This window comes from Mastigoproctus giganteus, chromosome 8, assembly GCF_048544385.1.
Source record: "Mastigoproctus giganteus isolate SK-2022 chromosome 8, ASM4854438v1, whole genome shotgun sequence".
Taxonomy (NCBI): domain Eukaryota; kingdom Metazoa; phylum Arthropoda; class Arachnida; order Uropygi; family Thelyphonidae; genus Mastigoproctus; species Mastigoproctus giganteus.
The window spans coordinates 21,117,769-21,134,147 of NC_143582.1; the positions used below are offsets into that span (position 1 = coordinate 21,117,769).

The window sequence follows — 16,379 nt, forward strand, 5'->3', positions numbered from 1 at the left end:
TCCCATAGAATTTCAATTGCGTTAAGATCCAAGGAATTCGATGGCCAAGGGAGTAGCTTGAAATCTTCGTCGTGCTCCTCAAACCGCTCACGGACAATTCTGGCGACATAGCATGATGCATTGCTGATAGATACCATCACCCCCAGGGAACACTGTCAGCATGTATGGGTGTATCTGATCGGCGACAATCGATAGGTAACCATTTGCGTTCAGGGTACCCTCAGGTATCAGCAGACCCAAACCGTGCCATGAAAACATTCCCCAGACCATAACGGCGCCCCCACCAGCCTGCGTTCTGCCAACAATCGTGTCCGGGTGTCTGTTCTTGGAGGTTTCACACCTAATACGCCACCATCCATCCACTCAGTGGAGCAGAAAAAGTGACTCATCGGAGAAGGCCACTCAGTCGGGGTCCAGTGTCGGTATTGCTGTTTGCGATGAACGGCCATCAGCATGATGCTGTCATCAAGCGTCTGCTCCAGAGCCCAATACACAACAGGGTTCGTTGCATTTTCATGTTGGAGACCTTTCTGGTGGCCCCATTGTTCATTTGGACGGCCAGTTGAGTAACAGTAGCACGCCGATCGGTCCTGACTGTTTCAGCCGACGTTCACCTCTGGGATCAATGGCGCATGGGGCTCCACAATTGGCACATTGGGTTGTTAAAACCCAATGTGCCAATTGTGGAGCCCCATGTAGTCTTGATACATTTTCACCACGTGAGCACTTCACAAAGTCCACTGTTTTGGAAAATCTGGCACCCCTGGCCCTATAGCCAATGATCATGCCTTTTTCCAGGTCTGATAGGTTGCATGCTTGTTGTTGTTGTTATTTGGTTTTTAGGAGCATTAGCAACTATGGCCATATTGCTCCAGGATATGCGGTGGTCATTCCCTGACCTTTCCGCATCCTCCGTATTTGGTGGTGACGGGCTCGAACCCCGGTCTAATCAAGAAGCGTGTGCTACACACTGCTGCTCCTTCCCACCTGGCTACGGAGGCGCTAGGTTGCATGCTTTGTCCATGACAGATGCTGTTACTGTGTTCACGGATGCCGAACATCAGGCCTTATATGCTTGCCGTGTGCTGTATGATATGCTAGGTGTGTGTGATGTCTGCATTGGGGAGTGGTCATTGTGACTGGACTCTGTATATGCATGTATGCTAACACATCTTGAACAGGGCAAGTAAACCGGAAATCTAAGTAATATTCATTTACAAATAAATGCTTGTTTTATACTGTTTCAGGAGAATGGCAAATTGTTTTCTTCTACTGTGTACGCATTACTTTAGTTAAAGGGCTATTATAAAAGGTTAAACTCGTATTAAATCCTTAAAATTTTCTCATTCTATCTATTTATTCATCTATCTTGATCTGTCTGCATGTAATAATGTGACTTACAGTGGCTGGATTTTCATGAAATCTGTGAGTGCAATAAGTTTCAATCACGACTGACTTGCATCCTCACTGATCATCACAAAGACTTCGTTTATCGCAGAATATTCCAACCTACATTTTTTTTTTTTTTTTTTTTTTTTTGTTTCCAAAGCTTAAAGTTCCCTTGAAAGTCTGATTTTCAACAACTAAGGAAATTATTCAGAACATGACAGGAACTATTAGCAATTCAAAAATAAAAAAAAACCTATCAGGAATGCTTCCAGAAGTTGCACAATGCATTGGTGTACGCATTATCCAGGAAACCATTTCGAAACAGAATCATCCATTCCCGTGTATGCCTCATTTTCCAAATAGTTCAGTCCATGAACATTTTGATTACACCTCATATATTGAAAAAGTCCCATGAGCTCTTCTAGTAGCCTGTCTACATTGTTTAGGAAACTTCAAATCAGTTTGTGCAATTATTCTAGTCCTTTTCATTATTTACAATGTTCATTTAGTGGTACCTTACTCTAGGATTGCTGTTACCCAGTACTAGGATTTTCTAAAGCGGGAGGGGGACTAAAGCATTAAGCGGAGGAGCTTTAATCATCATGTAGTAGTAAAAATAATCCGTTATTTTGATCACAAGGAGGTAAGTCCCCACCTAGGACTGCCACTGATGCTATCTTGCATTTTCCAGTATTAAATGTCACTTTCATTTTTCTGCCCATCCAAATTTGTCTTGTTTCCAGGGGCAGACTGGCTGTAAGACTCACCGGTGTAGGCCAGTGTACATTGGGGCCGTTTTACAAGCAAACGTGCAAGAGAATTGCCCAAATGTATTTTAATTTATTTATCCTTACAGATTTTTTGTTCATCATTTATTACATTAAAATAGTAAAAGAAACATGATTTCACTATGAAAATATATAAAATTCCATGTATTAAAGTATGCACCTGCAGCAGCAAGCTGGAAATATTTTAGTGAAATATAATTTGTATAGTTTATCTTATCAATATTTATGTGAAGCATATAAGTTTATTCTCATAGTCATCTTCACATTTAGCTTGTGAACAATCATTTTCAAAATTAAGATTGAGAAATTTAATGAATCAGCAATGTTTAGAACTTTTCATGTTAATGAGGAGAGAGAGAGAGAGTGTGTGTGTGTGTGTAAGAGAGAGAGAGAGAGCATTATTGTTAAAGGGAATTTTGATTGTTTTGATATTTAGTGCAATTATTATTATATATTTTTTTTGGTTAAATTTTATATATTATTAATGTAAAGTTCTGTTCATATCAATCATACAATGTTTAAAATGAAAATATATGTGAACAAATTTTTTAATTTGGCCGTTGGTGGGTCTAGTTGTACTCTGGTACAACCAGACCCATGTGTGGTCAGCCCAACTTAAAAGTCCAGCCTGGTAATAAAAAAGTTCCCAGTTCACCAAACCCTGTAAAACCCCAGTCACTGCATTAGCCCAAGTAGCTCTTTAGAAATACTTTCTTTCTCTCTCTCCTGTCACTTACCATCTCTTTATCCATAGTAGTAACTTACCCTTAATGCTACTTGGCTCAAATTTATAGACTGATGCTACCTAGATGCAATACAGAGCATTTTCCAGTATTAAACATCAGCTTCCACTTCTTTGCCCATCCATGTATTAGTCATTCTTGTGGGATTACAACAAAAGCTTTACTGAAATCTAATTATATTATTTCAAAGGTGTTCGTTCTATTCATCACTCACAGATAGCATAGTGGGTATAATCATCCTCCTCTCACCCAGGTGGAAAGGCCTTGGTTTGAATCCCATCAACGACACAAGGAATTTTTATGGGCTCCTTTTCACAGGACGGTTGATTTTTTTTTTTCTTCCAGGAATTCTGGTTCTTTATGTAGCAAACTTCACAAAACCCAAATGAAGGAGACACAGTATACTGATGCATCATAGTGTTAGTTGCTTTGGCACTTAACATATCCTAACCTAACCTTCTATTAAATTCTTTATTTAATAATATCCATAGTAGTATCATTACCCATAATAACTAGCTCGCATAATGGTGTTACCTGGCTAAATGCTGTGTTTTTGAGCTCCTGAAAGTGGTTTTAGGGTGACTAAATATAAAACAAAGTATATGAATATCTGGTGAGTTATAATGTAATCATTTTGGACATTGGGGGGTGTTTTTTTAAGAAATTGATAAATAAGACTGATGTTTATGCACCCTAAAATGGCTGCCATGTAACGATGGCTTAGGGTAAATTCAAGGCAAAAACTGTTAATCTCTTACCCACAATAGGATAGGTTAGTAGAAAAGAAAGTAACTGTAGGGTACCTAAGCCTAAGGGGCAGCTGATGGTATAATTATTTCTTGGTTTGATAAAAAAATTAGTGAAGATAGAAATTTTTCAAGATTTCAAATGTCACTGGTTCTGCTAATCAGCCATTATTTCTTTCTTCCTACCATTTAAATTGTGATTATTAGGAGCCATCTCAGTTGCATGACCAGAGGAGAAATTCAGAAATTAATTGGCATCATCTCATCTTGGTGAATGAATAATTAGCTTTTGTAAATAAATACATATCACTCAGTTATATAACATAGGAATCAGAGTTCCTATTTACAGTTGAGATATCAAGTCATAAAGCATCCTTTGAGACTTTAATAAGGGAAATAGAAAGGGAACTTGTATAAAGCTAAGTCTCTGGATGATCTACAGTGGGGTTCATTCAGATTGAAGATAACTGTATATATTGAAAAGCAATAAACCCGAAAAATATCCCACTGGAAAGTATTATGAAGAAGAAGCAGGATCAGTGGCATCTGGGATTTATGTACTCAGCAGGAAACTGATATTTTCCAGTTACAGTGACAGTGTTGCCATATGGATAATTTAGTACTAATATCCTTTAGTTAATCATGTGTGAAACAAACTGAAATGATCCTTTGGTGCATGCTGTTTTGAAGATTATGCTGTAGCTATTAAATGTGTACTGATAATTGAATCGAGTAGTACAGAACCTTGAATGCAGACACTGTGAAAATAATTTATACTGATACAACGAACTATGGAGTCACACATCAAAGTAATAGTAAGGAGGCGAATATAGTCAAGTTCTTGATAAACAGATGAGGCATCACTGTAACAACTTAAGATTCTACTATGAGCAGGGTAGTGAGAGCACAATATCCATGGATTCCAATATTGTTACATCACAGGAATATTCGTTTCAGGAGATACTTGAGGAGTCAAAAACTCAGATGGGGTTTTAATCTGGGGATGCACTACCTGAATTCGATGGTATTACATACACTTGTATGTTCAAATGCTAGAGGTTGGCTGTGCGACTCCTTCACAAATTCAGGAAAATGATTTTGACAGAAGAGGGATTGATGTCTGACTGAGGAGTGGGGAACTGGAAACTTCTGAAGGACGTTAAACATGTCAACTTTGAGAGGGATAGCATTGGAATACATGTTGGATTTGGAAAGGGATTGGAGAAGAGTGGGATAGCTCAGGTTACTGATTGCTCTGTATAAATGGAAATAAATTCTGATTTCTTTAAAAAGTTTATAAAGATATGCATGATTAGCTTTTTAACTTGAGTTGGATTCCCTGCAAAGAGTATGCATTCCAAATGGTGGTTGTCAATACTCCAAAACTCCAGCAAGGGAAGAGGTAGTCAAGTCTATCAGACCAAACTGACTTTTAATGAGGTGGTGAAGGAAGCTGTGGCCCTAATGAGTTAGGGGCCTCGTTGCCTACAATTGTAATTAAAGCTGGGAAAGATTCCCCATTTTCCTTTCAGCCAAGAGGTTAAAAAGGTTTTCCATTCTGAAATCAAATTAACCTTAACGGAAGTTAAGGTCTTGACATATTCAAGAAGCTGAGGATAAAGTTGTGATTGTAAGGCTGTGATGTAGGACTAAAAGAAGAGCACTTTAACTGGAACTTCTTTTGCCATAGGCTCAATAAAGATGAATCTTTTCGTGATTCCCTGGTTTGCTTTTCCAAAAGTATGGTAGGTGCAGACTAGCATGTAATTGGATTTTAAAAAGAAAATCGGTTAAGATTAGAAGTTCAGTGTAATGAACTGACTGCATTTTCATAAGCTGGAGCATATAAACACAAGATATCAAATTCAAGAACCAGGAGTTATCAGTGTTTAGGCTTTGGACATGCTGCAGAATGATATTATTCCAAAGAAATAACTTGTTCACAGGAAAAGGGCAGGAACAGTAATTATGGATGTACTTGAACTTGCAAATTCCAAAAATGTCTTCCAAAATCCTCAAATAGGCCTATGGGGCTGGGAAATTCCATATTCAAGAAAATTAATACTCAAACACCAGCCAAGTTTAAATATTTAATAAAATAAAATAAAATAAAGTAATACAATAAACTGGACTATTAGAATAAATTTAAATATTACAATAAGTACTAAAAGAAATAAAATCGGTTAAAACAACAATGCTAAAATCATTAAAATACCAGAAATCTGAAGCTTTCGGAGACAGCTGTCACCTTTCTCAACAGTGTACTGTTGCTACAATGACACATCCTTAAGTAACAGGTCCATGGCACTCATGTCACTCACCAGGAACATCGTCAGTATTCTCTATTTGTGGACCGGAGACAGAAGTGACTCGGGAGCATGCCATGTGGAACCAATCATCGTGTCTGAGGACAATTGCCTCAAAAAAGGGGGAGTAATCGCACACCCCTGTTTCTGTTAATAATATGACCGGATGAACCGATTCGCAAGCTCTCGAGCCAGTTGCGTTCCCAGAACCCATGCACATGGTCAGTAATGAATCATCATTCATTACTGAGTCATATGAGCCTGTTACTTAAGGATGTGTCATTGTAGCAACAGTACACTGTTGAGAAAGGAGACAGCTGTCTCCAAAAGGTTCGGATTTCCAGTATTTTAACGATTTTAGCATTGTTATTTTTAACTGTTTTAACTAACTTTATTTCTTTTAGTACTTATTGTAATAGTCCAGTTTACTGTATTACTTTATTTTATTAAATATTTAAACTTGGCTGGTGTTTGAGTATTAATTTTCTTGAATATGTCTTCTAAAATGTTAAGACTGGCAGTGACCACTTAACATTTTTGGGAATGTGTAAGAACACAATCCTTTGTTCTTAATTTAGAAAAGTAACCAGTGCATTTATATCTTAGTATATGTTTTTAAACAGTTTTATTGAATACCATTAAGAAAGATAAAAATTACAAATTTATTTCATGCCACTACAAATAGCATATATACAGTGGATTTCAGTTATTTGGGCCACCGCTTAATCGGGGCAGCCATTTATTTGGGACAAATCTTAAAAAACAGAAACCAATCGAGAAAATAGCCAGGGTTTACTTCGCTTAATTGGGACAGCATGCCGTTTAATCGGGGCAGGAGGCTGCAGCACTAGAGATTACTCTATGATTGTCTCAGATGGTAGGTGGTTCGGTCAAAATTCTGGAGGTCACAACCATAAAACAATTAGCAGTCACCTGTTTATTGGGCTTTTCTGTTAGTGAAATCTATCATAAACAGACAGTAAACTCGATCTTACTGAATTTGTGATAATATCGACAGCTGGAATTCTGTGGGTTATTATGGTGAAATGTGTTTACACTTCCATGAAATCTTCAGTCATATAAAAAAATTTATTTTCAGATCTTCTCTTCATTCGTATTTTTAAAGCTTTGTAACTCATTACTCAGGTTCTCACTTGCGCGTATTGTGTTACTTGCAATTTGTGTGTGCCGTGTTCTTTGTTATTGATTACTTATCTTTTTACTGTTTTAAATTTTAACCCCCACCCACAAATGTCAACTAGTTCGTATGTACATATTACAGTACGTATTAATTATTCCGATTATCACGTATATTCTTCCAATTTTCACTTATTTTTTAATTGGTAAGGTAATAAAGGGTAAATTTCTGCTTAATATATCTTCGCTTTTATAGCCTGTGGATAATATTCCTCCTATTTTCGCTAATTAGAATTCAATTCACAAACGTGATCACAATGACCGGTGCTTACTACACATCGTATAGTGAAGGGTACTTTACTATGGCGAGTTCATCTAACATGATTTGATTGTACAGTGAACCAACTGCAAAAAAAAAAGGGGGGCTACATTGTATTTTTAACTATTTAAGTGAAACTTCAGATAATTCGGGCAGCAACTTAATCAGGCCAAAACGCACTAGTCCCGATGTGTCCATCTCGGGACTAGTGCAAGTACTGTTTGTAATAAAAACTGCAAAGTAATATATATATATAAATGTATACATTCATTTATGTATATACTCCTGCAAAAAAAAAAAAAAAAAAAACTTGGGTTTCTATTATCTGAGATTTCTTTATCCAATGAAGTATTGCTCAGCTCAGATAAACAATTTGCCATTGAATATATGTTCATCTTAAACACTGCAAGTTTAAAAATATTTCGTGATTTTGTGCATTATGCTCCATTTTTAATATAACCTAATGTTTTAACTATTCTATTTATATGCAGCTGCTTGCGTGAAACTTTTTAAATATCACTCATATTTCTAAGGATCTTAATATAAAAAACAGTCAGAAGATGGTTAAGTGATGTGGGTAGCTGAGGCTGATGCTACATAATCATTCAGTTATGTAACTTGGTGCAACCCTAGAATTCCATTAGTCTCTCTGGGAGATGTTATTCACCCAAAACATCAGACAGATTATTGTGTTGTAACAATATACTGTATTTAAGTTTTAGCTCTCTCGTGAAAATTTTTTTTATCAATATATCGTCTGCATGTAATCATGAATGTCCTTTCATTCAGATAATTAATTTAAAATTTCATAATTTCACAATGTCATAATTTAGTATATGAACAAATTCCTAAATTATATGAAATTGTGAAAACTGCATGTAATCATGAATGTTACAAATATATTGGTGATTCTAGTCTTCTATGTATGAACTTACATGTTGTAGAGAAACTTTGCAGTTTTTAAGTCTTAGGTGAAGATAAATTAAGTGAATTAATTTTTACATTTATGATTAAAACCCATAAACTTAATAATCTAATAAGACCTCTCATACTACGTGTTTAATACTTTTTTAATATTTTAACAACTATGTACAGAAATATAATTATACATCAAAGCATCACCGATAATGCTTTACATACTACACCAATAACAACAAACAGTCCTGTATTCATTATTTGACAGAAAAACAGACCACAGAGGAAGAGATGGTAGATTTCATCACATAAAATTTACAACAAAACAGAAAGGTATATGACAACACCAATAATGCATTCAATTTGCATTATCAACTTCTTCTTGTAACTGATCTCTCTTGTGTAGTAATTCTTCATATCGTTTCTGCAGCATTTTCTCTCTCTCTACTTGCCTATTAACATCTTCAGTTAATGACTGAAATATAAATAAAAAGTTAAATTTAAAAAACTTAATTCGATGTGTAAATATGAAATGTATTATCTTTTATATTCTCTCTCTCACTCGCACTCAATTCTACTAAATTTATTCAGCATTGGTCAATGATAAAAGCAAGAATTTTATTGCAAAAAATTTTGTTGAGGGTACCTTTTGCAGTATCCTCAACAATAATTATTGCTACAAATTTCTAGATTCATTAGATACTTTCTACAAAATTTATAACAACTATCCAGTGGACAAAAATGTCACTGAATACTACCTGATAAAATGTTCCAACATGCAAAGGAGTCACCTTCATCTAATTACAGTTTGCGCCAGGGCCTTAATATCTTTCACGTTTGGGATTTTCATTTTAAAAAATGAAATCCCAAATGTAAAAACCTGTTTATACAAAAGTCCAATTAACTAAACAAAATAATATTCATGGTTTTACTGTCACTATTTATCTCTGAGACCACAAACTTTCCATTATCCTTTTGAATGATAGATATAAAACAAAATGATACTTATGAGAAACCCATTATAACCGATTTCAAATCATGAAAATTCTAGCTATTACAGAAAAGGTGACCTAAAGAAGCGAAAAAAAGGAGGGAATGATTAAATGAATATTTTATTCATAAAAAAAAAAAAAAAGGAACTCATCATTCAACACATGAAACTACCCTCAAATAATTTATTTCACTTATGAATAAGTATAATAAGGTAAGGTAATACAGTAGACTCTCAAAATAACAGCACATTGAGATCAAATGTTTACATACAGCGCAGATGTCTTGCAGTGCCGAAAAAGAGAAAACGTGATTACTTTATTTGTTAAATTCGTCATTTTGAAAGTGAATTCTGTACTAATATCATGGATTATAGGGCTGTTTTATTTATTTTAAATTAAACACCATTCACTATGGCTCCTAAAGTTAATAAACCTCATAAGAAAGAAAGAAAAATAATTAAGAACATTAAAGCTTGATATAATAATAGAACGGGTGTAAGTAGGAGTGTGTATTAATGGCAGAATACAACATTGGATCGTCAACATGCTTATGTTTTTTTATGTGCAATTAATAAAATTGCATTCTTAATCTCTCTATTTCTTATTTAGCCTCATTATTTCTGCATTAAATATATTGAAAATAAAACTTTCTATATAATGGAAAAATTGAAATAACAGCATCATTCATATGAATCCCTGTGGGTGCAGTTATTCTGAAAGTTTACTGTACATCACACACATGAAACAACAGTCCATATTTTCATGTACTTTAGTGTAAGTTTAATTCTAATAATCAGGCTGAAAATTATATCAATAGAGAAATTAAAAGCAATAGGAAATCTAAATAATTTAATTTATTTAACTGTATTATTTAAGACTTTAAATTGCTACCCCTTGACCTAAATTTAATTTTACCTAATTTAATGTTGGCTGACATAAATTAAATTTATGTCAGCCACCTAATGGTGGACACATGCACTATTTCTGTTTAATACATGTTCTTTGAAAAGAGACTCATAAGTGATGTACACTGCACGACAAAATAAAGATAACAATCAGAAAATGTGGTATGGTGGTGGTGTACCATAGAATAACAACAAAATGAGAAGACAGTGAGAAACTTCAGACATGTATAAGGTCCATTTTTAGTAGTTGTATAAGAATTACTAAAAAGGTCACATTACAGAAGTCGATACCAGATGCCACATGACATCAGCACGGAGTATGATACCCTCCAATGGCTAAACAGGCCTGACAGCAGTGAACCATCCTCAATATAAGGGTGCCTATAAGATTCTGTGGCAACTAATCCCGTTCTTCCACCAGTGCAGACCTTACCTTACCAGGTGATGGAGGAATTGGCATGCAATATGGCACCCAATTGTGCTGGCCACAGCAATCGTTGGATACCTTAATTTCAATATATTCCTTCATCACTCATCACTTGAGCTATGTGCAGTGATTTTTTAATGTATGAAAAGAAAATCTGGGCTAACCATATCCCTAAAAAGTTATGCACAGGGTTCAAAGGTCTGTTCTTGGTACCTCTGCACAGTTGCAGTACTCCTATCAAAAACATGAAGAGGGGTGCAGTTGCTGATCATTATTTTGCCCCACACAAGAACACTGCCTCCACCGTGTCCCTTTCTCTGATGTTGAAGGGATGGTACTGCATTCCTTATTGTCTGGAAATTAAATAATGTCTAGAATCTGTTTGCAGGCTAAAACGGGAGTTATCTGAGAACAGAACTGTACCCTATTTCTCAGGGCTCCAGATCACATGTTCGTGGCTTCAGTTTCGACGAGTTCTGCAGTAGTTCGGGGTTAATGGGATACAAACCGCTGGCCTACTTGTGTAGAGTCGACTTGAATTGAGCCCTCTTAACACAATCTGGTTGGAAATGTTTTCACCTGTGGTCACAGCAACCTCAAGAGACAGTTGATGACAGAACATCGTAGGTTTTTCTGTCTTGTTGTTAGAGCCAGAAACCAGTCTCTTCTGGTTGATGGAGCCCTCAGGCAACCTTGGCCAGCTCTTCTTGTAATGTTCCTGAAATTGTTTCCATAGTGCCAAGACGACAGTGTGTAACACATTAAGGCAATGTGCCATCTCTGCATGCAACTGCCCAGCTTCAAGTCATCCAACAGCCTGCCATCTCAAAGAATCGTCTAAACAGCAATGACTTGCCATCCTGAGTACTAGAGATGTGGCTATCCCTCTGAGCAAGCCAAAAAACATGAATGATGTGGTTGCAACCTGTGTTTTTATAGGCATGAATAATTTGAATAATGTGTGGCTCTGTAAGGTGGTAGATCGATTTCTGTTGGATACTCGGAATTTGCATGCCAGGATGCCTATTACATCAAATATTCACCTTCTGTTCATTCACGAAAATCATTTTGTTCTGTTAATTTTGTCAATTGACATATTTTTGAATTTGACTATTTCAGAATTTTAATTTTAAAGAAACATAATTTTGTTAATTTTTTAATAGATTTTGCACATTCTCTCTCTCTCTCTCACCACAGGAAGGAATAAGTCAAGCTATGCAAATGTTCACAAGTACCAACACAGTGTTATCTAATGATATATGATTAAATGAATACTAGATAGTTTTCCAACATCTCTTACATCATCTAAATTAATATCTCCAATTGTTTAGTTATAGTCAGCATGAGGATGGGAATGAAAAAATTCTTCATTTAAGCTCCTGACAGTTATATTCTAGTGTCTGACTGGATTTGAGTGGAATGACAAGCTGCTATGCAAAAGGTACTTTCATGGGAATAGTAAATTTCTAGCTCTTCGTTTTTAGTTCTTTAGTCAAACAAAGCAGAACTGTCAGATGAGTTTTGTAAAATGTAAGAAGCATTGGCTATGTCAATTGTCCACTGCTTCTTCCACCAGTGCATACATTTCACCTTTAATTTAACCTGGACTGGTTAAATTAAAGGTGAAAAGTAAATAATTAATTAACTTTTTACTTATCAATTAATAATATATAAAAGTAGTTCCAACTTCAATGGACATATCTTACAATATACTGTTCACCCAAATCTCTGTAATGCACTTTACCTATTTCCTCTTGGATTTCAATAAAAATTGAAATAATTATAATTTAGTAAATAAATAACAAAAAAAATAAATAAAATAAAAATAAACCATTTAAAAATCAGTGCCTGTTGGAGTCAAGTTGTGTGGAGAGATGGACAGACATACTGAAGCTAATGGGCCCTTTGCACTTTTGTGAATGTGCTTAAAAAAAAAAAAAAAAAAAAAACAAAGGAAAAGAAATCTCAGTTTAGGAGTAAATATGGCATATTATCAGAAAATTTATCAGTTTTCAGAACTGAAAGAAAATAATCTTTATTTAAAAAATACAGAACATATTCTGTGTACTGTATATAATAACCTAATTATGTTGTTGAAAATAAAAATTATACCTCAACTCGCTTCCGGATTGCCAAATCTTCATGTTCTTGAAGGGCCTTGAATGTTTTCATTTCAAGATGAGTTTGTTCCACTTGTTCAGCTAAGTCCTGCAGTTGCTTGATTAGTGCCTGGCCCCTTGACTATCAATAAAAATTAAAGCTATTTAAGGATAACAGAAATAATCATTCATTTTTAAAAAATTAAGTGAACTATTTTTAAATTGTACATAATGATCATGTCCTACAAAATGATATTTAATATTAATTATCATATATTAATTACGAGGAGTGGTAGAAAGTAATGCCTCCTATTGTTTTCCTCAGAAAATGTAATTCCTACAACTATGCCTTTTACATAAATTAAACCTCAATCATCAATAAACACACTTATTTTTCCACAAAGTCACCATTATTTTCTATGCACTTCTGCCATCTGAGTTAGACACTGTATTCCAATCCTCTAAAAGTCCTTACTCTTGCTCCAGACACTGTGCTTGAGCTGGTCTTGTTTTCAGTGGGCCAAAAGAGGTGACAGTCAGAAGGTGCAAGATCCGGTGAGGAAGAACAGTGCACCCCAGTTTTGCAATGGCCTTCATTGGGTGCAGACTGGTGTAGGGTCATGCGTTGTCACGAAGAAGAACGTCATTAAGGTTTTTGTCCGGTCAAACTCTATGGATGCGGGCTTTCAACACTTCCACATATTGATCTGGCTGCTTCGGGGCTTGTGAACAATGTCACTTTCCCCATTCTTAAAGTGTCTTATTTACTCTTACTTACTCACATCTACAGTATTTTCACCATAAACATTTTTGAGATGTGTATGGATTTTGATAGGCGTCACTTCTTCCTTGGTAAGAAATCTGATCACCACTGTTTGCTTGATACGTTTATCCATAAAACATCCACCATTTTGAACTATCCGTGTGCTGCACCCACGAGACTGATAACAGGACCACTCAGTATGGTGAAACTAGAGACCTCTAGTGACCACTCGGTAACACACAAAATGATCTACAGCACCACATTTGAAAGCAAAAAATTGGAAGGCATTACTTTCGTACAGGTCCTCGTATAATAATAATTTTTCAGATGTGTGAAACTACAGCATACAACTGTTTTGTGGATATTTAGGAGATGTTACAACTTTATGGAGTGAGATCTTGTATTAAATTAATTTGAGGAATTATATCCATTTATAATATAGTAGATTGTTAATTCCACCTTCCTGAAGCTGACAATGCTTTTCGACCGACTGTCGTGATCACAGGAATGAAAATATTAGTAAATTAATAAGAGGAGTATACCTCAATATAGTACGTGGAACGCTTCCGTGTCGTGATCACAGGAATTTTCATTCCTGTGATCACGACAGTCGGTCGAAAAGCATTGTCAGCTTCAAGTAGATTGTTAAGAAAGAATAATTCAAGAAGAAAAAAAAATCTGCTTAAATTCTCATATTAAAACTTATCCTTTGGGGTTTTTTTTTTTTTTTTGGTAGCTTTTGGCGCATTGGCTTCTGTGGCCATAATGCACCTCCCAAGGTTTTTGCAGTACTTTGATCCTTTGGGTTGCAAGCTATTACTACAAGATGTACTAAAAAAATTTAACGCTTCTCATATAACAATGGTAAAATGCTATTTTTCTTAACAGTGGAGTACCAAAATGGATGTCAGGAAGTGCCACTAACCCACTAGTTTCATGGTTATTGCCATCTCATCAGCTAGTGGAAAAGTATCTACTAGTGACACATTTGGCAACCAGCAATGATTTAAATTTGAGGTCCCCAAACCATGGCTCACACATTGGGTAAGGTCCAAAAAGAACATTAATCAGGCCTGCAACAGAGTATGACAAATGAGCAAGTCATAACAAGTCTTAATATGAAACAAGAGCTATGAAATAAGAAATCTGGCCCATGAGTTCTCAAGTAATTGTCAATGTGTCTACATTTCCAGTGGGCTACACTTAAAATTAACTGAATTAGAGTGAAAACCAATTACCAAACTTGCACTGAAAAAACACTGACAATTACTTTAAAAGTTCAGAGACCACTGATTTAAAGCATAAAATGAAAGATGCCAAATGGTGATTCAACTTTCCACATTAACAAAAAGGTGCTTTTGACCACCTTGCTAATTGGGACTTGTATCCATTTGAAATTATTATACTTTCCTTTAAAAGGCATTCAGATGCAAGGATGTTAAATAAAATGGAATTTTATTACGAAATTAAATAAATGTGGGATCACCTTAAGTGTGAATGACAATGTCGATCATTTGTGGAAGATTAAATAGTTTGCTACAGCAGCCAGCTGGAATTTGGTGACATTCTTTCTACACCAATTTTCATAAAACAGGTTGAAGTAGGTCATATGGAACATGCTCTAATCCAGTGTTCTAACTTGTCCTAAAGGCATTCTATGAGATTAAGATTGCAGCTTTGGGATGTTCAGGTCAGTTGTGAAAACTTGCTTTCGTCACACCAAGTGGTGTGAGGAAACAAGATGGACTTATGGGAACAGAGTATTATTGTGTTTGTTGAAGTTCAAAAATGAAAGTGGGGAGAGAGAGAGAGAGAGAGAGAGAGAGAGAGGTACCACGGAGCTGTTCAAAATATCAATATACTGAGGGTTTTCAGCACAACATACAATGGTCTCATTCAGAATCAAAAGAAACAGGCTGATGCCATAACACCTCTTCCTTCAAACTTCACTGTTTGTATACATGTGTTGAAGTTCCAAAATGAAAGTGGGGAGAGAGGTACCATGGAGCTGTTCAAAATATCAATATGTGGCACTGAGGGTTTTCAGCACAACATACAATGGTCTCATTCAGAATTAAAAGCAACAGGCTGATGCTATAACACCTCTTCCTTCTCCAAACTTCACTGTTTGTATATAGGTAGTATTCTCTGGGCATTTTTCAAATCCAAACTCAATCAATAGACTAAACACTGTGTAGCGACTACTTGCTCCATGGGACCGCCTTAAATTGTTCAAGAGTCTGTGAATGATGGGCAGCTTACCATTCAAAACACTGTTTAGTATTGTTGTTATGTAAAGCTAAGCTGCAGCTCTATTAAAAACCAAACCAATACAATACCTTTACCAACAGTGCATGCCTCTGGAAAGCTATGCGTTGGAGCTAGATAGGTTCTAAAAGGAATTTTGTGATGATTTAACCAGCCTCTTCAGGGCTTGCCAATCCTTCTGAACAGCAGGCAATACCATTTTTCACTGACATCGTAACTGTCAATTATAACTTGGAATTCCATAAGTCCCTTCCCAAAACTCATGCTGACTGCTACTAATATTTCTGATGTTTTCTCTGAACTTTTAAACTTATTCCCTATCTACTTATAACAAACACATAAGGCTGTAATCTTTTAGGTTTTAAAGCTTTCACCATAACAGAAATATGATGCTATTTATTAACCATCCATCATGCCAAAGAATTATATACATTACATATGAATGTAGCACTCCTAATTTGTAATGTGACATAAGAACAACTTAGGGCAACATGAAAGATTAAAGCCTTAGTATAAGGAATGAAATGGCTCTTCCTTTGTGCATTCCTGTGAGGTCTACAATTAAACTTCACAGAAAGTATA

General features: G+C 35.6%; 1 protein-coding gene across 1 annotated transcript in view; it reads right to left on the minus strand.

Annotated features, from left to right (window-relative positions):
• Window positions 1–8,596: 8,596 nt before the first annotated feature.
• The window catches only part of LOC150081325 (cell division cycle 5-like protein), a 60,215-nt gene continuing 52,432 nt past the window's right edge, over window positions 8,597–16,379 (minus strand). The window contains exons 14-15 of the mRNA XM_090379168.1: window positions 12,780–12,908; window positions 8,597–8,818 (exon numbers count right to left, since the gene is read on the minus strand). Coding sequence (XP_090235294.1) covers window positions 8,702–8,818; window positions 12,780–12,908 — 246 coding nt within the window. The 3' untranslated portion in view covers window positions 8,597–8,701. The remainder of the gene's footprint in view (window positions 8,819–12,779; window positions 12,909–16,379) is intronic.